The 27,005-nt window shown below is 47.3% G+C and overlaps 1 protein-coding gene across 1 annotated transcript in view; it reads left to right on the top strand.

Annotated features, from left to right (window-relative positions):
- The window catches only part of LOC144763076 (NACHT, LRR and PYD domains-containing protein 3-like), a 163,750-nt gene that overhangs the window by 98,061 nt on the left and 38,684 nt on the right, over nt 1–27,005 (top strand). Inside the window, exon 4 of the mRNA XM_078648378.1 lies at nt 23,859–24,196. Within this exon, the coding sequence (XP_078504504.1) occupies nt 23,859–24,196 (338 nt within the window). The remainder of the gene's footprint in view (nt 1–23,858; nt 24,197–27,005) is intronic.

The following is a 27,005-nucleotide window of genomic DNA, read 5'->3' as shown; positions in this document are numbered from 1 at the left end:
CCGAGCCGGGAATTGAACCCTGGTCCCGGGCTGACCACTGCTTCCAGGTCTGCCTCCTCTAACCAGTGAGCCACACTTCTCCACTTTCTCCACTTGATACCAAACTTCACCCATGGCATCTGCAGTCAGGAGCAGGGATGCCGTTTGACTTAGACTGCTGACACTCTGGGGTGGACGATCGTCTGGTGAAGCGTTGGGATGATACACGGTTTGCGTCTGCTATGGCTTGTGGCCGGCTCTCCCGTGAGGCTGTATCCAGGGATGCCGGTTGACGCTCACCTGGGGAAACTTTGGGATGATACTCGGTCTGCGCTCGCTGCAGCTTACTCTTTGGTTTTCCCTTGAGCTGTATCCGGGGACGCCGATTGACGCTCACCTGGAGACGCATTGGGATGAGACCCAGTTTGCGCTTGCTGCGGCTTACTCTTGGTTCTCCCTTGAGCCTGTGTCCAGGGACGCCGATTGACGCTCACCTGGGAAAAGGGGATGAGACTCGGTTCTCACTTGCTGCCGCTTTTGTGTGGTTATCCCTTGGTGCTGTTGCCAGGGCCGTCCGTCCGCCTTGGTGTCTGTCTGGTGTCTTTGGAGGTGGTCTTGGGTTGTGTTGCTACGAGTCCTCGTGCTTCTCCTCTCTTTGTCTTTGACACACCTGCATCTGTGCCGCTTCTTCTGGGTGACATGGTTTCCACTCTTCTGCTTCTTCTCTGTTTGCAGTGACATGCACCATGTTCTAACAATGCCAACGGGCCTATCAACTTCAATGGGCTCCGGACCATATGGGCGAATCTTCAGTCACTCTTCTGCAATTCTCAGGAGAATTGTCTTCTTGTCTTCTTTCCTTTCTTTGTGGCATTGCGCCCTTCTTCTCCATGTTTCATCTCGCGATGCGGTTTGGTCACCATGCTGTCTTTGTCTTCCCGACCAGTCTTCTCCAGGCAGCGTGTACTCCACCTGTTTCTCTCTGGCCTGTTCATGGCTCTCAGACACTGATCTTCTCTTCTAGTGACTGGACTGATCGTCGCAATCCTCTCTGTTGCTTCTTCTTTTCCCCTTGGTAACCAGACTGGGTGGTCGGCTCTATCTTTGACATGAGTCTTCATGCTTTGCAGTCTCCTTTGTGATTGCTATTCACTGTTGCGGTGTTTTTAGCGTTGGCGCGCTTCGTCTACGCTGTGGAGGGTTGCGTCCCCACTCCTTGTACCTTCACTTGGGCATGCTGTCAAGCTTGCTGATGATGGCACTCTGGTTGCTGTGAGACGTCGCTGTGTCATTCTGGCACCTTCATACGCTGTCCAGTGGCGTTGGCGTGTCACTGTGCAGCGTCACTCTGGCGCTCCTGGCACGTCCTGGCGTGTGGGTAGGGAGTTGTTGCACTCCTGGTGCGTCCCTTGCGCCGTGTTCCTGCGCTTCTGGCACCTTCCTGCGACATCTCCTTTCGTCCTCAGGAGGTTGCACATTGACGTGGTGTCATTTGGGCGTTCCGGTGTGGCGGTGTTCTTTGCGACTCTGGAGTGTTCCTTGCTTGTGCAGTGTTACTCCTTGATGCTTTCCTGCGCCCTCCTCCAGTATGCTGGGTGCAAACCTTGCAGCTAAGCATGGGCGGATTTTGCGGATTGGCAATCCGCGAACTTGCGTATTTACGGATTCGCAATCCGCGAAGATCCGCGAACTCTAGCGGATTTGCGGATTTTTCCGTTTTTTGTGTTGGCGCGTGTTCGCGCCGATTTTGGGACAAGTTCGCAATTGCGAACTTACTTTTCGGCTTGCAACGGCCGCGACTATGTTGTTTCTACGTCTGGTTTATCATCACAGGTTCACAGCACCCTCTGTTTCACCACTGCCACCCTCTGGGACACCCATGCCACCCTCTAGTACATCCTCACAGGCACCTATTAGGTTTATTTATAACTGTAGATTATGGTGGTTGAAAAAAGCTAGCACACCTGCCCTTCTTCAACTGCCATCAATTAATTTGTGTTTCATTAATGTGTCAGTAATTTTGAAAGTTCCAGTCTGGCTGGCACCTGCTTCCTTCCTTATCTGTAATTTGCTTTTTGTTGCAGTGAATTTTTTTTTTTACAGGACCTTTATGGTGCTATTCTATGAGCCTGCTGTTTGGGTCATAGCAGGGTCATAGAATTGTTGCAAACTCTGGAGGGGCCCATCAGGAAGCACTACCTTGAATGTTACTAATGTTAAGTTTGAACTTTTGCACCTGCTCATTGCTTTCATTTTAGCTAAAATCGTTTTTTTTGCAATTTCGCGCGTTATTTGGGGCGCGAATCCGTGCGAGATCGATTTCGGAAGCCGCGAATACGTGCGAATACAAAATTGTTTTTGTTGCGACGTGTATGTTCGCGTGATCTTGCGCGTGTTCGCGAGGCGCTTCTAGCTATTCGTTTGCCAAGTTACCCTATCGGTCGTACACGGGCGCGGCCATCTTGTTGGCGTGACGTAATTCCGTTTCCGCCCGCTATGTGTAATCTCGCAAAGTGTGCTGCTCGCTAGTACAATTTCGCGCGTACTCGCAAGGAAAATCTCGCGCGAACTTACCCACGCGGTCGTGAACGGGCGCGGCCATCTTGTTTCTCATTCATTGCTATGGTTCTGGGCATGCTTTCTGTATCCTCTCTCAATCTCTGCCATCCTTTGCTTGTTTGAAGTTTTTTTGATCTAATTTTACTTATTATCTAACCCTCTATTTTTCTAGCTCTATATTTTTGTGTTTTCTGCAGCTTTTATTTACTTTTAAACTACTTTTTTAAACTCTTTTCTTTTCTTCTTCACTATTCTATTTCTTCTTTATCATTTAAGTTTATTTCTGCCCAGACCATGGTAAAGGGAGCCGGGAAGCACCCTGAGAAGGGGAAGGGTCCCGCACCCCGTGCCCGGCTCCCGTGCGGGCGTTTAAGGGGGGAGCAAGTGGTCCCGAGGGAGATCTTCAGCGCGGAGGAAGTGGCGGCACTGATCTTCCATGTCCAGCGCCGCCTCCCCAAGACGATCCTGGGAGGCGGCAAGATCGCGACCGGCTATGGCATCCGGGAGCGCCGCCAGCGGTGGGAGAAGGTGTGCCGGGCCATGTACAAGATCTCTGGGGTCCGGCGCACATATAACCAGGCCACCCACCGCTGGACCGATGTCATGGACCGGGAGCGGGACTTGCTGGACGCGCTCGGCGTAGAGGTCCCCGGGCTTGGTGAGTAGTAGTAGTAGTACATTTACTACTCTGTTTTATCCTGCTCTGTTATTTGCAAATCTTTGTTCTTTACCAAGAGCAATAATGCTGCCGATTACATTGAGGTAAATTATATTTCAAAATCTTCTATGCATTTCATTTTCAGGTGCACTGCTCTCCTTCTCAGTAGCCTTGCTTGCTACTATGCTTCTTTGTTTTGTATGTTGTGTTCAGAAGCATTTCATTGGCCTGAGAAATTATGTATGAGTGTACTGTAAAGAAAAGAACTGCGTAATGCTAGACAGTAAGGGTCATATTTTCAATTACCGGCGCATCCCTGCAAAGTAGCAGGGATGCGGCAGTAATTGTGTGCCATGCCACCACCACCCATTGGCCCAAAACGTCACAGAAGCCTTACGCATCTGTGCCGTAAAGGCAGCGCATTGCTGGAGTTGCGTGCCAACGATGGCGCAGCTCCAGCAATGCTCTGGGGTACCCTATCTCCCCAATGCTGCATCAAGCCGTACGTCGGCTTCAAGCGCGCAGGGTTTGAGTCATGCATCATTGTCCTAAAAATGACTGATTGACATCTTGTAGATTTCCCTCAGCCACTTTTAGGATTCGTTCCTGCGCAGGTACGCCCTCCCTTGCGCCGGAACGCCCCCTGATGGCGCAGGGCTTTACAACGTGATGCATCGCCCATATGCCCATATGTGTTTTTTTTTTTAATATATACGCCGCACCAACACCATGGCGAGTCTTTTGTTCTGCCGCTGCGTCAGAAAAGGCACGCAACAATGGAGGAAAATCAGCCGCAACTTCCGCAAGGGACTTATAAATCAGCCCCAACAGACTGAAGTCCAGTCCTTCCTTTAGACAGTCACATGGCTATCAGAAGAAATAGTGGCGGTGGTGGCGGGTGGATTGATAGTTTGAGTATTCACTGATCTGCAAGCAGGATGGACTTTGTCTGTCACGTGTTGCGCACTACTGCCTGCAGTGCCAGGCCTAGGCAAACCTCTTTAGTAGTCTGTTTATTGAGTTACATAGGAACTTTCTAAGTCAACGTTCCGCAAATCAGGCAATACGAATAACGTAGTATACCACATGAGATAGATCCCGTGGAATAGTTGTCTATCTATTTGCTATTTTTCCAAAATATGTTGTTATTGTTCTTTTGAAATGTTTGATTTGGTTGAAAAATCTCATCCATGTTTTATGGTTTTTCTTTCTTTCATGTTGTACATCAGCTCCCCCCAAGGGCAAGAGGACACAGGAGGAGGGTGCTGAGGATGCAGGCCAGGATCGGGCAGGCGAGGGCTCCTTTGCTGGCCCCAGTAAGTTTACATTTTAATAAACAGTACCTATTTTTTCCTAGCGTTCCTCATTCGATTTTTTCTAAATCGTCTTTGATCTTCTTGTAGACTGGATATAAATTCTTATCCTGCCTCGAATATGACTCCCTGTGGTATTACTAGACTATTCTTATTAGTCTGTCTGTGTAGCTAACTAAGATTGGACATTTGGCAATTCCATTGGACTCCCATTATATTCAGCAATACCTCTATGCACTGTCTCCTTACTGACTAGATAGTGTGGCAGAGTCATTCAGCTCCCGAAGTCACCGATTATAGATCCCCAATGATCTCTAGATTATCGTACGCAGGACAAGAGAGTAGTACGGAGTCACAGCACAGTCAAGAAGTGTCAGAGGCACTCATGCTTGCAAAAATTCCAAAACCTTTAGCTCATCCACTCTAGTCTAGAGGAACAAAAACCACAGAGTCTATTTAAGTGTAAAAGCTTTATTAAAAGTAAACACATTTATTAAAATCTACTTTGTCATAAAACTATTTAACTGTAAACGGAAAAGTGGTTAGTGCTGACGATTAATTGGACACATTTCTTGTGGTCGAGCCGAACTCTCACCTAGTTTGAACTTGATCCTGGTCGTGTTCTTAGGACTCAGGAGTCAAGCTTCTGTCTGTTAGGAGAAAAAGTGGTGCGTGTTAAAAATCAAAAGCAAGCATTCATCAGTTGTGCATAAAAGTGCAGCAAGACAACAGCCTTCCCTGGAAAATGGGACATTTTTACTATGGAGTAGACAGTCACAAATTATTACATTGTATTCTGTTTTTTTAACATTTCTCCTAGACCAAATATTATATAGTAGTGAGTGGTGTATTCTAACTTTCTTAAATGTACTTTGTAGGTGTAACATCTGGTGACGGGGCCAGCGCGGAGGTGGCTGTGTTGGACTTGGACTCGGAGGCCTCTGGGGAGGAGGCGGCGTTAGAAGAGCTGGTGGCCGTTCCTGTGGGGGATCAAACGGTGGTGGCGGAAACAGGTAAGCTATATATTCCTTACTTATTGAGATTGAAGACTGCATAGTGTGCTTTCTGCACGGGTGTATTACAATTACAAATCAACCAGGTAGTAGCCTCCTCGAAATGTACTTCGACTTAGCTGTGAAGTTTTTGGTGAGAAGAATCCCAATAAGTTCTTAGACGAACGTGATGGATGGGATGAACGAAAAGCGAAAGAAGGGTGTAAGTAAGTGGGACGCGAACTTGTATGATGGCTGGCAAAGAAGAACGATATGTGTTTGCTTGGACCCAGAGGTGGCTGGGAAGGAAAGAATATGGTATGGTGCATGGCTGGGTCAATGATGAAGCAAGGATGGGTGGAAGGACAGCAGCCTGGGTGGGTGAAACAGAAACTGTATGTGTGCGTATACTTTGACTGAATGGATGCCTGGAGCATGGTATTCTCTGACTCTTACATAGCACATGTGTATCTAGAGAGAGTAGATGGTCGCCAGGTGAAGTAAGTGTTACCTTGAAGAGCATGTACCACCGCACCCGCACGTCCGTCCCAGTGCAGGGAAGGCAAGGAAAAGAAATTGTAAATGTGTCCAATACTACCATGAATAGTAGCAGTACTTTGTATTGCGTTTGCATTCACAGCATATATCTGGTTATTACGGTGGACACTCCGTACCTCTCTTAATAACTTTAGTTTACTTGTAGTACGTCATTCATGTGTGGGTGTATCACTGTTCACTCAATATTAAGCAAAGCACCTAAAGTCATCTCATCTGTCATTAAATACGTCCCATGTGAAGTGATAGATAATCAAATTAGTTAGCTTCTTCAGTTTCCTTTTCTAGTACTCATTTGCACTGTAGGGTGAAAGGTAAATTAATTAAGCAGTAGCCCTTGTAACAGAGTATTCTCAGTGCCACCCGTAATAGAAAAGTAATAGCTTCACCACCTGCATGTACTGGACCGGTACAGTAACGCAAGTCTGTCTCCATCATCATGGTGTGCAACTTTTTTTCTCGGGTGCAACTTCACTGTGCTGTGTCCATGTCATTCTGCCGGCTTGCATAAGATAACGTACCCATTTCCCTAAACAAGAGAGAAGAAGAAGAATAAGACTGGTGTACTGTCATAGTCGACTGTAATGGAAGTCCATAGTGGTCGTAGGATTAGTTCATTAAACTACCACTACTGTTAGAGCAAGGATGCAGAAGTGGGAGGTTACATAGATACTGTCCTCAATAGTTATGTACTGTGCTTTCAATTTGCTACTTGTACTCTGTGACCCAACTTTCGGCTCAATCACTTTGTGTTATTAATAAGGAGCATTGGTTACAGACTATGTCTTTCTTTCTTCATATAGTTGCTCCTTCCAAATCAACAACAAGGAGGGAGCAGGCTAGATTGGCCCGGCAACGGAGGCTGGAGGCCACAGTCGCCGAGTATCGGCGGCTGGTGGCCCTGGAGGAGGAGGAGGACACGCAGTCGAGCGGGGCAACATCTTCGACTGTGACCACTGCATCCTCCTCCGTGACTAAGCCAGCGGGACCGAGCCGGGCTAAGAAAGCCGACCGCCACCGCCAAGCAACCGAAATACCAGCTGCCCCCCACAGGAGCTGCAAGGAACGCCAACGCCGCCTACGAGTCCGCATGTCCAACCTGGAGCAGGAGGTCCTGAGGTATAAGACCTTGGTTAAGGGCCTCCGCTCCGAGCTTGCCACCCTCCGCAAGGAGTATGATGCCCATGCCGCATCATGCACCAGCACCAGCACCCTCCAGTAGTGGAGTGTCCCTTGCCCTTTTTTTATAGACTTTTGGGGGGTGGGATTTGGGAGTTGGGATCGTTTTGGGACGTTTCAGAGACAATCGTTGGGGTTAGGGTGGGTGAGGGAGATTATTTTGTTAGGGATAAATAAATATATTTTTCAACTTTATCTGACCATACCTGTTTTTTACTGCTTTTCAGTCTGGTGGGTGGGGGGCGGGGGTGTAACAGTAACTTTGTTTTCCTGAACAGTCGTAGGACTTTAGTAGTACAACCGTCAATCTCTTGTCTACTCCGAAATAATACTCCATTATACTACCTCCCACCAAACGCTTATCTTACCTGTAATTTGTGTTAGAAATTAGGGCTAGGCCCAGGGCTGGCTCCAGGTGAAATGGGGATTAACGTTGTCATTCCTGGGCGGGTGACATTTCCTCATTGCGGTGGTACTAGTGGTGTGACACAGTGGCAGTTGCATGCCTATGGAAAAAAAGAAAACGAAACCTTGTTTGTACTCCTTACTGTAGCATTACAACGGTTACGGTACGATCGAGAAAATAGCAGGTGACAGTACACTAGAACAGTGCCATAATGTAGCCTAACAAATGGTAAAGTATTGCAAGTATAACTAGTACTTGCGTTGAATTTATTTGACATTGGCTACTACTACTAGAAGATATAGTACTGAAGCTGAGTAAGTCTAGAAGATATCCTCGTATTCCTTCACCAGCCTGTTGCTGCTATCACCTTATCCTCCCCAGCAAGTGTGTGGAATTATTGATGTCATTTTAGTCAGACATCAAGCAAAACAACACAGCCCGGGGGAAGAGGGTTAGGGTTTGTAAAATGGATGGGAATGGGGGTTTCTTTTTGGGTAGGTTTTGTTGAGAGAAGAAAAAAAAAGCAGAGCATGGACAAACAATAATTGAAGATACAGAGTTTACAGACAATCTTTGGTTACAAACTAAAGGTAAGCACATGCAGTCACACTCATAGAATAAAAGACAACAATGGATACTGTATCTGTATTGCGTATGTTGTTGGAGTTGTCCTGTTGAAATTGGTAAGTAAGTTGCATGCAGCAAACAATTCCTCTTATTGGCGGCACTCCTCCATTCCAGCTGACGCTTCGTCCATCAATGTGGTGGTGACCACTGACAGAAGAGACACCCTGTCCACTGCCTGCCTGGCGGATGTTGACTGAAACCCGGCCTGTAATTATTGAACGGAAAACAGGAAGTGCTATTACAATACCACTGATAAAAAAATAAAAGGTATGTACGCTGTGTGGTTCAAAAAGTGACACTTTGATTTCCCTAATAGACAGTACAATATTTTTTAAATTGCGTGCTCTGTCTGAGTCACCTTTTTAAGGATCAATAAGTATGGCCAAAATATTATAGCGGATCTTTCCCCTCAAGGTGGGTGTACTACTGTGTTTTAGAACAAAATTTGACCTTCCCAGCAATGCTCCCACCAAGACCCTTACTAAAGCCAGTCGCAAAAATGTAGAAGAACCCAATCATATCTCCAAAAACGATGCCTAGCAGAAAAATGGTTACAAAACGTACTTTGAAAGTAACAGTAGACCCAAATACAGACCGTGGATTGTATTCAAACCACTTGCCTGCAAGCAAAAGTATCCATAGCCAGCATCGCTCCAACAGTGCTCTACAACAACAGAACCGCGTTGCAATAGAACCCCCCTAAACACATGCAATCCTGCTGCTAGGGCTAACCCTAACGAACCCTAACTTACAAAAAGTGCCAAAACTGGTGTTTCCTTATGGATTTTGTCCAACAAACTTCTAGCCGGTATTAGACCTTCCCAGGAATGCCCCAGCCAAGACCCGCCAACCCACCCGCAAAAAAACACGCGGCAACACCCCCAAACAGCGAAAAAGCTAAATCTCATACTTACAATATCTCTCGGCCTTCGGTCCAAAGTAACGCGCTGTGCAGCTAGGTCATCATCAATCATCATAACTCCTGTTTTCCACCACGGATTTCCTGAAAAGCAAATGCAATCAAGATTAGACTGTCGCAGCAGTGCTTCGACAGAGACCCCGGCCGCAACCCACCCACGAACAGCAGGAAGCCCCCCAAAACGCTACATTGAGCAAGATGTCTGAAGAAATGGCAAAAAAAAGGCTGTTCCTTATGGATTTTGTCCAAAACACTTGTATCCGGTATTAGACCTTCCCAGGAATGCCCCAGGCAAGACCCGCCAACCCACCCGCAAAAAAACCCCCGACACAACACCCCCAAACAGCGGAAAAGCTAAATCTCATACTTACAATGTCTCTCGGCCTTCGGTCCAAACGCGGCGCTGTGCAGCTAGGTCGTCATCATCATCAATCATCATAACTCCTGTTTTCCACCACGGATTTCCTGAAAAGCAAATGCAATCAAGAATAGACTGTCGCAGCAGTGCTTCGACAGACACCAAAAATTACACACAAACCCCCGGAACCCCGCCAAAGAGCACCTCAAAGGCAAGCAAGTCAGCAAAAACGGCAAGAAATTTCCACCTCATATTTGGTCCAAAACACTTTTGTCCATTATTAGAGCTTCACAGCAATGGGCCCAAAACCGTCAACTCACCCGCAAAGAAGTACAACACCCCCACAAGTGCTGAGTCTTTCTTCATTGTGCGTAATCCAGCACTCTGCTTGGAGGGAAATCGCAGTCTGGAGGAGGAGGATAGAGGAGCATGTTCTTCAGAACTTGTGAACCTGAGGAATGTAGACTGCGGCACCTTCAAATCAATAAGCAAACAAGTGAAGACAGTTCTGATGATGGTCTTGTTTTTGGGATTAGGTGATTAAAGTTTGAATTAAATTAACTGTGCAAAACAAAGAAAGAGAGACACAAAGCACACAGGAATAAAAGTGAATAAGGACGAAAAAGAAAGTTCTTGATTGATTGTCTCATTTTCAGGGCTCGGTGTCAGGGAATAAGAACAAGATTTCGTCATCATACTCTGCGAATTCAGGCTGGATGAGGTCAGTGGCACCGAACAGAGAAAAAATCCCCTCATCTACGTTGCTGTCCTCCTCGTCTTCATGCGGCGTGCTTTCTCGTACTTTGTAATCTGGTGGTATGAGGTGCTGATTCATCTTGATCATTGTCAGCCGCTCCACATTTTTGGGCGAGAGGCGGCTCCGTTTGGGAGTTACAATGCCACCAGCAGCACTGAAAACACGTTCAGAAGACACACTTGCGAGTGGGCAAGACAAATAGTTTATAGCCAGGTTGTAGAGCTGTGGCCACAATTGCTTTTTGCCATGCCAATACTGCAATGGCTCCTCATTAAGAAAGACCACTGTTGAGTCATTCAGATAGTCCTGCACCATCGACTCAAGGTCATCAACTGTTCCTCCACTTTGCTTACTTTTTGCTGTGCTGGGTGTGACATTTTTTCGAGAACCATACCCCATCAAACTTAGCCAATCCTCCTCCCCAGCCACTGTTAGTGTTGTCATTGTGTGTGGTGCAGATGATCCAGTTGCCGGTGTCTTTAACGGCTGAGAGGTCACTTGTGCCCCAGCCACAGGTGCAGAAGTGGATTCTTGTGACTGCGGATGGCCTGCTGATGCTGATGCTGATGTACTGGCTTCTCCTTCAATAACCTGCCGTTCTTTTTCAAACCTCTTGGCTGACCAGGCTAACCAATGTTTGTACTTTTGAACATCTGCATCAGCGAAAGGAAAGAATGCGTTGTCTGCCAGCGCCTTTTTGTAGCGTGGATCCAGAATAGTAGCACAAATGTAATGCTGATCTGAGTTGATGTTTTTAAGACGTTCATCACCACGTAGGCGATGTAATAATTTCTCAGACAAAATGAAATGGGTTTTTTTTTTTCATCTTTTTGAAACTCAGAAGAAACCGCCATCAGTTGGTGCTCCAGTATGCACAACAATGGGATAGCTTTTCCCAAATTACAGTCCTCCTGGCTGACTGCACGCGTGAAGAACTCAAAAGGACGAAGCATGTCTGTCAGGCTTTTAACTATGGCCCATTGCACCTTACTCATCCGCAGGTCCTCCTTCTGAGATGTAGCCTCTGTCAAGAAATAGTAATCGAGTACCGTATACTGCTCATACAGACGCTCAAGCATGTAGAAGGTTGAGTTCCAACGTGTTGCCACCTCCTGGATGAGTGCTTTCACTGGCATTCCACGTTCAAGTAGCAGTCTCCGCAGATGCTTCCGGGCCTTAAAAGAATGGCTGAAATGGTTGCACATTTTGCGGCAGGTGGCCATTACCTCGAACGCTGGACTCTCTTTATCACTCAAGAATTTTTGAACTACCAGGTTGATACAGTGCGCCAAACACGGCACTCTAACATGGTCACCCTTCGACATGGCCTTAACTACATTGGCGCCATTATCCGTGGAAACATAACCAATCTTGCGTTTTAGGGGGGATAGCATTGTCAAGACCTTTTTGTTAAACTCTTCCAAAAGGTTTTCTGCTGTGTGACTTTTCTCCAAGCCAAACATGGCTAGTGTTGCATGTTTCCGAGCAGCTTTGAAAACTTGGTCCGGGTCAACACCTGCGTTTAGCTTTGCTATAACACCTGAAAAAGAGACCCAGTGTGCAGTGATGCACATGTAATCATCGCCTGGGCCACTGGTCCACATGTCTGTTGTCAGATGTATTGTGTGAACAGCACTCTTCTGCAAAGCTGCCCCAATCGCCTGCAGCACATCTTCATGTAGTGCTGGAACCGCAACTCGGGCAAAATAGAACCGGCTCGGAACCTTCCATTTAGGGCAGAGCGTTGCAACTAATTCAAGAAAACCTACCGCTTCTACAAAAGAAAAAGGTAGAAGGTCCACAGCTAGCATTTTAGCCAGCTTAGTGTTATACAGACGCGTCAGTGGGTGGTTGCGTTCATATGGCACGTCTGAAGTAAGCATTGTTCTAATGTTGGCCTGGACCAAGCATTTACGGGCTGATAATGACTTCGTTGACCCAATTTTGCTCGCTGGTGAACTTTTGTGCGTTGGTGTCTCACTCGCTCCAACACTCTTAGTGTGCCTCACATTGGGTGTGCTGCTGACAGGGGTACTGGGTGTAAGGGAAGTGTTTGACACGTCTTCTTCCTACTCGTCAACATCAGATGAAACATCAACGTTTCCTTGATTTTGGCCTTTCTTGATCGCAGCTAGGTGCGCAAACCATTGGACAGCGTGCTTTCTCTCAAGATGACCACTCTGGCCGCCGGTACCATAGTTGGTACCTGACTTACCACGACTAACTGCAAGCTTACAAAGGGTACAAATGGCAAACTTTGGATTTTTGGGACAAACAGTAAAGAAGTCCCAAACTGGGGACTTGAAGTGTCTGTGGGACCTGGAGGAGGCGGCGATACTGGTGGTGGTGGTCATGAAGCTAATGCCAGATGAAGTGGAGGATCTGGATTGCCCAACTTTTGTACGTTTTCCACTTTCACCGCCACTAATTAAGGTCGAGGTTGACGCAGGTCTCTTCTTGCCAGAAAGAAATATGGAAGCGGGACGAGTTGGTGTACTACTTAACTCCAATGATTGTGGTGTTTCCAATGCCTCCTCATCGACAACATCATCATCATCATCATCACGCGCAGCAGCTCTTCGGGCTAGGGTCAAAATGTCTGTTTGCTGCATGCCCGCTGGGGCTGCAGTGACCTTTATGATGACTGGGTCGTCGTTGGCAGAGTCTTCATCAGCAGCAGTATCCGCCACTTCTTGTTGAGCCTCATCACACTCCATAAGTCTGAGACTTTGGACGAGCTTCCTTTTACGCTTAAGTACCTTTGTTGGATCATGGTGTGCCTCACTCTCAGACGGCTGTGGTGCTGGTTCCCAAGTTTGATCCGTATCATCAGAAGGAGGTGTGCTTGAAGAGGATGTAGACACCACCCTTGATCTCTTCCTTGCTAGGGTTGTGGAAGACAATGAAGGATCAGCAGGAGGAGTGGCTTCCTCAAATGATACCTCGCCTTGATTGTCGATTTCCTGATGTGCCCCTACTTCGGGAGGAACAACTATTGTGGGCACTTGTGACCCTCCATGCACCTCTGCTTGCGCATCTCCTTGCGCTGCCTCTCCTTCCACATGTACTTGGGCTTGTACTTGCACATGTGATTGTTGTTGCGGCTGTGGTTGTTCAACACTCGTCAGATGAGCTACAACAACCTGTGTTGATTGAGGGACATTGCTGCTGCTTTCTTGCGATGAGCCAACATCACTGGTCGATGGTGATTGAACAACTATACTGGCTGCCTCTGCAGCACTCAAGGGCTTGGACTTAAGTTGGCGTGGTGGTGGTGGTGGCACTGAGCCCAATGGAGCGGGGGTGCTGCTGCCAGCTTGGTCCCCAGCAGATCCCGCTGCTGCTGCTGCAGGCATACTTTTTTTTTTACTCCCAAAAAAAGGGGCGGGCGGCACACCAGTCTCCTTGGTAACTTGCTTCTTCTGCTCCTTACTGGCACCTTTCTTGCTAGAGGAGCTACGGGTTACTTTTTTTGGGGCCATCCTCTTCAGAGCAGGTCAGCAGGCAGCAGTTGCACGAGTTGCAGAGGGTTCTGTGTCCAGACGTGACGTCGCGTGACGTTATGCTGCACACACCGCTGCAGGACTTCTTCCTGGCACTGGTGGTTCTCTTGAGTCTTCTTGTGCACCTAAAAGCAATGGAAGACAGAGGAACATCAGTTCAGTTATACACCCCAAAAATTCGACAAAACACAGAAAAATGAGCACAATCCCATGCCATCCTTGATGTTTACATTGAAGACACCCCACAGAAAGACTACGGACATGCAAGTATGCAACACTCACTACCCCTGGGCATAATGGATGAAAAGTAGGCAAAATAAGTGCAGGCCTCAGACACTGCCTCTCCTCAAAATGGCCCCTTACACCCCAGGCACATGTTGCCTGTACCAGCCAGCACTCAAGATGGCCACCACCACCACCACCCACATGGCCAGTCCACATCAACAGTACACCCCCAAAAAACAGAAAAACAGCCAGAAATCACCACAATCCAACGCCATCCATGATGTTTACATTAAAGAGAGTGAGACCACACCACAGGCACACTCAGTCCATGCACCACCCACCACCCCTGGGCAAAAGGCCACACCAGCAGCCCCCCAAAAACGACAAAAAACAATAAAATAAGCCCAATCCCAGCCCATCCATGGCCTCAATTATGTTTAAATTCAAGAAGACACCCCACAGAAAGACTAGGCCCATGCAACACTCACCACCCCTGGGCAAAGGGCCCCACCAGCAGGCCCAAAAAAACGACAAAAAACAATAAAATCAGCACAATCCCAGCCCATCCATGGCCTCAATGGTGTTTAAATTCAAGAAGACACCCCTCAGAAACACTAGGCCCATGCAACACTCACTACCCCTGGGCATAATGGATGAAAAGTAGGCAAAATAAGTGCAGGCCTCAGACACTGCCTCTCCTCAAAATGGCCCCTTACACCCCAGGCACATGTTGCCTGTACCAGCCAGCACTCAAGATGGCCACCACCACCACCCACATGGCCAGTCCACATCAACAGTACACCCCCAAAAAACAGAAAAACAGCCAGAAATCACCACAATCCAACGCCATCCATGATGTTTACATTAAAGAGAGTGAGACCACACCACAGGCACACTCAGTCCATGCACCACCCACCACCCCTGGGCAAAAGGCCACACCAGCAGCCCCCCAAAAACGACAAAAAACAATAAAAAAAGCCCAATCCCAGCCCATCCATGGCCTCAATTATGTTTAAATTCAAGAAGACACCCCACAGAAAGACTAGGCCCATGCAACACTCACCACCCCTGGGCAAAGGGCCCCACCAGCAGGCCCAAAAAAACGACAAAAAACAATAAAATCAGCACAATCCCAGCCCATCCATGGCCTCAATGGTGTTTAAATTCAAGAAGACACCCCTCAGAAACACTAGGCCCATGCAACACTCACTACCCCTGGGCATAATGGATGAAAAGTAGGCAAAATAAGTGCAGGCCTCAGACACTGCCTCTCCTCAAAATGGCCCCTTACACCCCAGGCACATGTTGCCTGTACCAGCCAGCACTCAAGATGGCCACCACCACCACCCACATGGCCAGTCCACATCAACAGTACACCCCCAAAAAACAGAAAAACAGCCAGAAATCACCACAATCCAACGCCATCCATGATGTTTACATTAAAGAGAGTGAGAGCACACCACAGGCACACTCAGTCCATGCACCACCCACCACCCCTGGGCAAAAGGCCACACCAGCAGCCCCCCAAAAACGACAAAAAACAATAAAAAAAGCCCAATCCCAGCCCATCCATGGCCTCAATTATGTTTAAATTCAAGAAGACACCCCACAGAAAGACTAGGCCCATGCAACACTCACCACCCCTGGGCAAAGGGCCCCACCAGCAGGCCCAAAAAAACGACAAAAAACAATAAAATCAGCACAATCCCAGCCCATCCATGGCCTCAATGGTGTTTAAATTCAAGAAGACACCCCTCAGAAACACTAGGCCCATGCAACACTCACTACCCCTGGGCATAATGGATGAAAAGTAGGCAAAATAAGTGCAGGCCTCAGACACTGCCTCTCCTCAAAATGGCCCCTTACACCCCAGGCACATGTTGCCTGTACCAGCCAGCACTCAAGATGGCCACCACCACCACCCACATGGCCAGTCCACATCAACAGTACACCCCCAAAAAACAGAAAAACAGCCAGAAATCACCACAATCCAACGCCATCCATGATGTTTACATTAAAGAGAGTGAGACCACACCACAGGCACACTCAGTCCATGCACCACCCACCACCCCTGGGCAAAAGGCCACACCAGCAGCCCCCCAAAAACGACAAAAAACAATAAAATAAGCCCAATCCCAGCCCATCCATGGCCTCAATTATGTTTAAATTCAAGAAGACACCCCACAGAAAGACTAGGCCCATGCAACACTCACCACCCCTGGGCAAAGGGCCCCACCAGCAGGCCCAAAAAAACGACCAAAAACAATAAAATCAGCACAATCCCAGCCCATCCATGGCCTCAATGGTGTTTAAATTCAAGAAGACACCCCTCAGAAACACTAGGCCCATGCAACACTCACTACCCCTGGGCATAATGGATGAAAAGTAGGCAAAATAAGTGCAGGCCTCAGACACTGCCTCTCCTCAAAATGGCCCCTTACACCCCAGGCACATGTTGCCTGTACCAGCCAGCACTCAAGATGGCCACCACCACCACCCACATGGCCAGTCCACATTAACAGTACACCCCCAAAAAACAGAAAAACAGCCAGAAATCACCACAATCCAACGCCATCCATGATGTTTACATTAAAGAGAGTGAGACCACACCACAGGCACACTCAGTCCATGCACCACCCACCACCCCTGGGCAAAAGGCCACACCAGCAGCCCCCCAAAAACGACAAAAAACAATAAAATAAGCCCAATCCCAGCCCATCCATGGCCTCAATTATGTTTAAATTCAAGAAGACACCCCACAGAAAGACTAGGCCCATGCAACACTCACCACCCCTGGGCAAAGGGCCCCACCAGCAGGCCCAAAAAAACGACAAAAAACAATAAAATCAGCACAATCCCAGCCCATCCATGGCCTCAATGGTGTTTAAATTCAAGAAGACACCCCTCAGAAACACTAGGCCCATGCAACACTCACTACCCCTGGGCATAATGGATGAAAAGTAGGCAAAATAAGTGCAGGCCTCAGACACTGCCTCTCCTCAAAATGGCCCCTTACACCCCAGGCACATGTTGCCTGTACCAGCCAGCACTCAAGATGGCCACCACCACCACCCACATGACCAGTCCACATCAACAGTACACCCCCAAAAAACAGAAAAACAGCCAGAAATCACCACAATCCAATGCCATCCATGATGTTTACATTAAAGAGAGTGAGACCACACCACAGGCACACTCAGTCCATGCACCACCACCCCTGGGCAAAAGGCCACACCAGCAGCCCCCCAAAAAAGACAAAGAACAATAAAATAAGCACAATCCCAGCCCATCCATGGCCTCAATTATGTTTACATTTAAGAAGACACCCCACAGAAAGACTAGGCCCATGCAACACTCACCACCCCTGGGCAAAGGGCCCCACCAGCAGTCCCAAAAAAAAGACAAAAATCAGCACAATCCCAGCCCATCCATGGCCTAAATGGTGTTTAAATTCAACAAAACAGTTGTATCATGCACCCCTAACCAACCCTGGTCCTACTGGATACTGTGGCTACCCACAATATAATTTATTTAATGTTCTGAAAAAGTTCCAAATTTTTACTTGCAGCAACTGTAATGCCCCAAACAAACTTACTTGTGAAAGTTGATTTCTAATCCAAAAGTGATCCAAAGACAGTCAAAAAGGCCTCAAATCCAAATATCCAGCAGCACCCACAAAAAGTAATCCTTCCAGCTCCAGATCCAAATGAAAGTGACCAGGAGATGGACAAAGCACTGGGAGGAGCCTGCTGGACAGGAACAGGAAGTTGGAGATTGTGGGGCACTTCCTTCCTCCCCCCCCCCAAAATGGACTCCTTGCAAAAAAAAAAGGCCATGCAAATGTCAACATGAGGAGTGATTCTGATAAAAATCATAATTTTCTGAAGGTTTATCCTGTTTGCTGGTGATTTTCTTGTGCGAAATTGCAAAATCTCTATTTCGCAAGTGCGAGATTGTTCCTTTCCGCCGCAACTACGTGTTCGCAATTGCGAACTCTCGCGAGGTGTGCTGTGCAAGGTGGCAAGCCGCGAGTACGTATTCGCGGGCGACAAACTCCCGCGGGAACACGCAGCAAGATCTAAAATGGCGCGTCACTCGCAAAGAAAAACAACTCGGCAAACGCTAATATGACGGAAAGTGAACGCCGTGCACCACGCCGCGCGCCGCAACCAAGCAAAAAATCCGCCGCGAGCGGATTCACGGATTTTCGACAAATTCGCGAGCGTTCGCGGATTGCGGATTTGCCGAAAATCCGAAAAATCCGCGAGCGGAGCGGATTTTACGCCCATGCTTACTTGCAGCCTCCTTGTGCTTCCCTTTTCTTTGCGCTCTGCTGTGCTTCTGTAGAGATGCCTTGGTCTTCTTTCTGTATGTCACAGCAACCTGGGACTGCCTCCACCTTGAGTTCCTTAGTCTCTACCAGTTCTGTGATATTTTCTATGTTGTAGGGGCGCAGTTGTTCAAAATGGCCACCAGGTGGCAATGTAGGGTTGGCTAATGGAAACTACGGTCGATTCTCCTATGCTCCTGGACCCTCGCTCGGTTCCGTGGTGCTCGTTTTCCAGGCTTGGCTCTCGCCTGGAGTCGTTGGGGCAGACGATCCAGATTACAGCCTGAAACATTCACCGCTCCGCTAGATGGCTCACCGGAGGGCTCCCTTTCACTAAGGTGAGTTGCTTTTTGATTTCAGGTGCTTTCTGCTCTTCGCAGCGGGCATTGCTCTCTACTGATCGTGTGGGGGGGGTTTTGTCAGTGCTGCTCCGCCCGTGGTTCTTTCCTCATTACTCCCGCCCGCAGCAGCTTCTCATTCTGTGCACTGCGGGGCGGAGAAGGGCTGGTGCTGGGGCCAGTTCACTTCAGATGGGCATGGTTTAGATGCTGCCATTGTTCGTTGGCGCCCCGCCGCAGCGTCATTTGTCACACGCTGTGCGGCGGGGGAGGGGTGTCAGCGCTGTTGTCCGGGCCACTTTTATGGGCATACACACACTTTTGGGCACCGGAAAGTGAGGCGGACTGCTTCTTTCCTTGCTAAATCTTGGGGCAGACTATGGTCCAACTATTGCTTCTCTTCCACCCCTTGCCACTGCAGCTTCTCTCCTCACACACTGCACGGGGTGCGGGGAGGGTTGCGCTACTCTTGGGGCTGCCTGCTTCTGTCTCTTCTCATGCCCTCTTCCACCACGACAGCCTCACTCAGCTGCGCGCACAAAGGAGGGGGGGGGGCTGTGGCCGTACTCGCTCCCTCACTTTTCAGCATTCGGCAGCTGCGGCTGGGATTATGGCAGTCCTGCCCCGTGTGCTATTAATTCTACAGGGCATAGCGCTGTCTCCAGTGGGGTAAAGTTCTCCTCATAGCGGGCAGGCTCCGCTTGACTTTTTCAGGGCCCGGCAGCTCCGCACACGCTGCGGGCTCATTCCCCCCACCACCGCAGCCGCTAAAGTGACACGCTGCGCGGTGGGCGGGGATCACTGCAGGCAGGCCGCGGGTGGGCTCCGCGAGTCTTGCTGTGGTACAGGGACAATGTCGGGCACCCCTCGCACTGTTTGGGGCACAGTTTATGTTCATAGCGGGTGGGCTCCGCTTTCGGTGCTGGTCACGGGCTCACCTTTGGCCGACGGGCCTTTTCACTTCGCGGGTGGGCTCCGCTTCAGTCACCACGCGGTGGGGCCTCACTTGCGGCCGACGCGGGTGGGCTCTGATCGGTCCACTTACTCCCGGGCACTTCGGGCCGCGCCTCCATGTGGCGCTCAGTTGCGGGCGGCACAGGTGGGCTCTGGTCGGTCCGCTGCACTTTTCCCCTCGCGCAGGGAGGCTCGCTCTGGGCACGGAGGTGCAGGGTGGGCTCCTGGTCGCCTCCTCCTTGGTCGTGTCGGCCCGGGGCTTAGCTCACGCCCCGCGGGCCTCCTTTGAAGGTCGCTTGCTGTTGGGGGGATTTCTCATTGCACGAGCAGCATTCTCCTTCCTTTTCCCCCCAACGTCTAGGCTGGTGCACGCATGGGCACCGGCTCCGCCTCGCCGCCAGTGTGGTGATGGGGCCCTAGGCCCGCATGGTGGTATGAATGAATCACACAGGACACCATAAGGCTCTACATGCTTCTGGAGCGAAATATCTTCAGAGAAGGCTAGCCTTTTATCATCCTGCAAGGTCTCTGAGGTCCGGATCTCTGTGTCTTGCTGTGGTCCCTCGTATAAAAAGGGCACGCATTGGAGGTCGGTCTTTTAGCCTGCTGGCTCCGCAGCTGTGGAAAACCTTGCCAGTGGGACTGCGCAGTACCTCCAATTTGTTGGCGTTTAGGAAGGGCCTTAAAACTTGGCTTTTTACTCTGTAGATATCTGGTATTTTTATTAGTTAGGGTTCCTCTTTATCCTTTCTGTTTTTGTTCTCTGCTCGTTATGTTGTGATTTAGGGTTACAATAAAGCGCCGGGACACTCTCTGAGTAGCCGTGCGCTATACAAGATATAAATAACATAACATAACATAACACCAGCTAGGGGATTGGAACTCTGGCCTTGAGCACGTGCACCCGGGCCTCTTTATTAGCCAGCTCACGTCACTCGTGACGCCGGTGGTGGATGGGTGTGTGGTGCAGTGTGTCCACTCCCATAGGGGGAGTGGCTCCTAGACCAGTGCCTGTCGAGACACTGGAACGTGTCTCGCAGGTCACTACATCTAGAAGGCAAGGTACAATCCTTTAAGAGTTTGCATTCTACATTTTGGTCAGTTTTCCATCTCTTCCACAATCTGACCGGAATTCTACAATTCAAGTGCAGTAATGCGCACACCTTTTCATTGAGGTTCAGTTTTTTATTTCTATTATCCTTTCCATACTACTGTTGCGGAGCCATTTGATGGTATAATACACCTTTGCCTATTATTAAGGTGCTTCTTCATCTCTAACTTCCTTTGGTGAGTACTTTACGCATGGCCACGTGCACACATTTTCATTAGAATCCAGATTTTTGGGAATTGTGCACTCCAAGGTTTCCCTCCTTATTTACAAAAATTATTGCCATTTCATTCAAGTGCGGTGACGCGCACACCTCTTTTCTTACAGTACTTTCCTCCTTGCAACCTTATGTCCTCTTTCAAGCGCGGTGATGCGCACACCTTCTTTTCAAGAGTTACACACTATACATTTTGAATTGTACATCATTTTCTGTTGTTTATTATTTATCTCACTGTAATATTGCTCTTCAGGCAGCCATTCTTCCTGCTCCATATTTATAAGAAGCTGGGACACCTAAAATTAAGTGGAACCAATGGTATACATATTTTAATAGCTACATATTGGCAATTGATGGTGTCAAATTTTCAGCCGTTAGGAAGAATACTAGGCTTTATAATCGCTTGGGTTCTGAGGGTCGGAGGATATTTGATCACCAACCACCCATAATTCGTCCTCCTTCTGATGACTGGGATGAATTTGCTGAGGCAATTGCCAGGTTAGAAAAACATTTTAAAGATGAGCCTAGAGTCATTGTAGAGAGACACAAATTCTATACTTGTAAACAACATGAACACAAAAACATTGATACTTTCTTAGCTGAGTTAGGAATATTAGCATCTTTCTGTGGGTTTATAGATCCAATTGAACAATATCTAAGAGATCAGATATTACTATATTTGTGGGGTGGAACAGTATGCATGTCAGGATTTATGTCATAGCTATCAGCCGCCTGAAACTGAACTCGGACAAGACGGAGATCCTCATCCTGGGCTCCTCACCCTCCGCCTGGGACGACTCCTGGTGGCCTCCCGCCCTGGGCACCGCACCCAAACCGACAGACCACGCACGCAACCTGGGCTTCATCCTAGACTCCTCCCTCTCCATGACCAGGCAAGTTAACAAAGTCTCCTCGACGTGCTTCAACATCCTACGCATGCTACGGAAGATCTTCTGGTGGATCCCCACCGAGACCAGGATGACCGTCACCCAGGCCCTCGTCACCAGCCGTCTGGACTACGGCAACGCCCTCTACGCCGGTACCACCGCCAAGCTCCAGAAGAGACTCCTGCGGATCCAGAACGCCTCAGCCAGACTCATCCTCGACATCCCACGAACCAGCCACATCTCCGGACCTCTGAGAGACCTTCACTGGCTCCCCGTCAACAAAAGAATCACCTTCCGCCTCCTCACCCACGCACACAAAGCTCTACACGACCGAGGCCCGAGTTACCTCAACAGCCGAGTCAACTTCTACGCTCCCAAACGCCACCTCCGCTCAGCCAACCACGCCCTCGCCGCCGTCCCCCGCATCTGAAGAGCGACTACAGGAGGACGGTCCTTCTCCTACCTGGCCGCCAAGACCTGGAACTCCCTCCCCCCCGACCTGCGCCTGACCCAAGACCACCTCTCCTTCAGGAAGAAGCTGAAGACCTGGCTGTTCGAGCAGTAGCGGAACCCCCCCCCCCAGCGCCTTGAGACCCTACGGGTATGTAGCGCGCTCTACAAGTGTCATTGATTGATAGCTAGAATGTAGACTCTTTTGTTTCCAGAGGAGATAGGAGAACGTAGGGGCATATTATCAAGGGGGTTTATCTCCGCTTTTTTGGCTTTAAAAGCCAAGAAAGCAGAGATAAAATGATCTCCCTATTACCTAGCTGTCGCTAACACCAGTTAGCGACAGCTAGAAGGAGATAGCGACCATCTTGGGCCCCGCTTTACAAGTCAATGATATTTATCACTAATGACATGCAAAGTGGGCGTGCCAAGATGTTAGCGACTGGAAACAGTCGCTAACATCGCTAGCTCCTATTACCAACTTTTGGAGATATTCGCGCTAAGCGCGAATATCTCCAAAAGCTAACACCTGCCCTGAGCAGTTCTTAGCCATGTTATCCAATGGAAGGTGGATAACATGGCTAAGAGCATTAGCTCGGTAATGCATGAATATCGCTGACTTTTCAGCGATCTTCATGCATTTCGGCCGATTTTTATCGCTTAGGAGATAAACCTTGATAATAGCAAGGTTTATCTGCGATAAAAATCGCCACAGCTCAGCAATAAAAATATCGCCGCTAAACCAACATAGCGATAATTATCGCTAGTTGTTGGTAATATGCTGTGTAGTTTTCAGTTAACTGTGTGGAGCTCACTGGTGCTGGAGATTGTCTGTTCTCCTCACCGGTGGGTTTATATGTTTATCTTAATAAACATCTTTACTCCTGCAATCGGCCAAGAACTCATCTTTACATTGGCGATGACTGGGAATCAGATTTCACCCAGTGTGAAGAATTTCAGGATTTTTTGTGAAGGAAGAACCAGAGATTATGCACCTCTCTACTTGATTTTAAAAGTGTTTTATTCGGAATTTGAATATTTCCGATCTACAAATATCGAGCAAATTTGATCATTACCACAGCACTGCAACTTCTAAATTTCATCATAACTCAAGGAACTGTTTCTTACTGTGGCTGTGATGGTTGGCAGTTGGATTGGATTTTGAAGCGCAACCCTTTTCTTTAGACGCGTGCTGCTGTTCACGTGACCTCCTTGTCCGCACCGCGTCACTGCTTTGTTGAGTTGCGCCGTTTCCTGCTTGTGCTACATGTCACTATGCAAGCTCTATTTTCTGAAAAAAAACTATGTCAGCGATAAAGTTTGACTTTACCATCTGTTTGCTTGGCAGTTTACTCTGCGCTGTTCTGCACATTGTGTATCCGTGATACACACTTTATTTATCATCAGTGTGCTTACAAAAACAGCTGGTCATTCTACAGCTCTGCAGAAGGCAATGTTATTACTCCAGTATGTGCAATTCAAGTTGGACAAAAAAATCTCAAAACTAGTAGTGGTGTTAAACCTAACAAGTCTTTTTGCTACAGATGTGGACCCAAGTCACATCTTGCCAACAATGCTGAATGTCCACCTGTTAAAAGAAGATGTAACAAATGCAGCAAAGTTGGTCATTTCCAAAGTGTGTGCAGAAATTTTAAGAGTGGGGCCAGTGTTAGTGTTAATACTGTCAGTGATGTCTGTGACAGTTTAGAGAATATGCTAATCACTTTGTATGATCCTTTAGTTGACATGAATGTGGTGCGTATTGGTGTTAAGGCACCGTTAGGTGAAGTACATATTGGAGATGTCAGTTTGGAAGTAATGGCGGACTCAGGTTCCCCTATTACTGTGTTATCTGATATCACTTTTGATGAAAAATGGAAAGGTATGCATCTAAAAACCAATGATATTAATCCTAGTGCTTTTGCAAATTTTGACATCAACATGTTAGGCTATTTTGAAAAAAATGTATGTTTCCAGGGGTGCAACATTTGTACTAAAATCTATGTTGCAATTTATGGGAAAACATTTTTGGATGGTATGATCTTGGCAAATTGGGCATGATGTTATGTGCTGGTACTGATTCTACTCTTGTTTTAAGAGGTATTTCGGTGAATCAAATGGAAATTCATAATCATTCTATCGACAATCTCATATCCAAACACAATGCTGTATTTATTAACAAAATAGGACAGGTGAAGAGTTTTTCTCATCACATTAAGTTGAAAAAAGATGCTATACCTGTTCAACATAAAGCCTGTATGGTACCGTTAAGTGTTCGTCAAAAGCTCAAACAGCACCTTGGCACATTGTGTGCTATGGTATAATTGAAACCACTAACAGCTCTGAATGGATTTCGGCTATTGTAATTGCACTTTAAAATAATGGGGATTTACGGGTATGTGTGGACTTGAGGTCGCTTCATAAGAACATTGTAACATTGTTATTGACTGTCATCATCTACCCAGGATACAGAAATTACATGCGACTGTCAATGAGGTTACGTTTTTTTGGTGAACAACCTTTACAACAAAACTTTTACAACGCACTACCATTACAACGCAACCATTACAACGCAAACCATTACAACGCATTGCGCTGGGGGGCTCTCTAGGATAGGGAATACGTTTAATTTACTATCTAACACCTTTATTAGTGTCCACGGGGACTGGAGTTGGAATAGTAAATTAAACTTTTCACTATCCAGCACCCCAAAGCGCTATGCGTTGTAAAGGTTTGCGATGTAAAAACCGCGTTGTAAAGGCATGCGTGGTAAAAGTATGCGTTGTAACGTCATACATCCAGTTTTTTTCCATAATCGACCTCAAGTCTGCATATCATCAAGTAATGCTGGATAATGATTCTAAAGATTTGACAGCCTTTGTCACTCCTTTTGGAATGTATAGATTCTTGAGGAATTAATTTCTGCCACTTATTGTTGTCTTTATATTATGATATAAGTTTTTAATAATAGGAAGAAATGTAATAAGGATTTATCATTGTCATCAATTGGATGTCTTTTTAATAGAATGCTAATGTATTTGTTTTTAAAAATCACTGTTTTTGATATATATAAGTCACCTTTTGAACTCAGTCGACTTTCATTTAATATATATATGGCCCTCTAATCTCGCTGATCTTGTCTTATGGGATCGAAATCAGATCATACGCAGATGACACTAATTTGATTCTGTCACTGGATAAGAACCCTACTGATGCTGAAGAAAATTTTAAATCCTGTTTTGAGGCACTAGTAAAATGGATGAAAGATAATCATCTTTATTGCAACACAGACAAAACAGAGGTTTTACCAATTGGTAAAAACAATTTCTTTCAACCAAAGGACTGGGGGCCAGGCGACACTACAGCTCCCCAATTAACGGTGGAAGTAGTAACAAATCTGGGCGTTGGGTTTGATGCCTCCCTTTCATTTAAGCCCCATGTTCTGAAAACAACTGGGACCTGCTTTGGTCTTATAAAAACATTGAGAAAGTTCTTCAATTTGATTCCGCTGGCTGCCAAGAAAACAGTGGCGGTGGCTCTTATACCATCGCGGCTGGACTACTGTAATAGCCTTCTCGCAGGAATTAATAAAACCATCCTGAGGAGACTACAGGTTGTCCAACACGCTGCAGCCAGACTGGTCCTAGGGCCCCCGCGTAGGACATCGGCCTCGGCTGCCCTGAAGACCCTCCACTGGCTTCCAGTTCATAAAATGATTTTGTTTAAATTACTACTGACAACCTTTAGAGCATATCGTCATTTGGGCCCAAGGTATCTTTCAGCAAGATTTAAGCCATATACCACAGCAAGAACACTAGGATCTAGTGCTGCAAGCTTGCTCAAATTGCCGGGCTTCAAATTAGCAACTAGAGGTGGCAAATCAGCCACTGTACTGGGAGAAAAGGCTTGGAACTGTATGCCAAAGGAACTTAGACATATGGAAAATGTGGGGCAGTTCAGAAAGGCACTAAAGACATGGATCTTTGGGACATCGGATGCCTGCTGTTTAGGCCTAATCTAGGTTTTATTACGTACAACTGATCCTTATCAGGTACAGAGCCAGGAGACTCTGTTATGAATGACAGTCACACTATATAAAACTCATTTGTATTTCATTTTCTGATGGCTCCTTTTGATAAAGTCAAAGCACTTATTTCACATGCTCCTGCTCTAAATACCTTGGATCCTAATGGTAAGTCATTTGTAACTGTTGATGCCAGTTCCATTAGAGTTTGAGGTGTTTTCAGTCAAGTTGTGGACGGTAAAAAAAGAACAGTCTCCTTCATATCTAGAGCATGGAGAGGTACTGAATTACATTACATCACCATCGAGGCGCTGGTGTGTGTTTGGGCTATGGAGAAGTTTAAGTGTTTTTTGAGGGGGAAGCCTTTTATGTTGGTCATGGATCACAAACCATTAGTGTATATGATGGATGGAGTGCTCTCTGGCAACGCTTCTTCAAAACCCATTCGGCTTATTTCCAGACTACAAGAGTTTAATTTTGAGACACAGCATATTTCTGGAGGCAGAAATGTTACAGCTGATTGTTTATTTAGGCTACCATCTTAAGTGTGTGAGTGAGGAAAATATTATTGATCAGCATGAGCATGTAGTTGCTGTGGTGGATATTTTGTACAATTGCAATGGCAAGATTTTGGAAATGAAATGTATCAAGTCTTGTGAAGAAGATG

The sequence above is a fragment of the Lissotriton helveticus genome, chromosome 6 (genome assembly GCF_964261635.1).
Source record: "Lissotriton helveticus chromosome 6, aLisHel1.1, whole genome shotgun sequence".
NCBI lineage: Eukaryota > Metazoa > Chordata > Amphibia > Caudata > Salamandridae > Lissotriton > Lissotriton helveticus.
The sequence above is the reverse complement of the archived record's forward strand: the minus strand, read 5'-3'. Positions and strand labels throughout refer to the sequence as shown.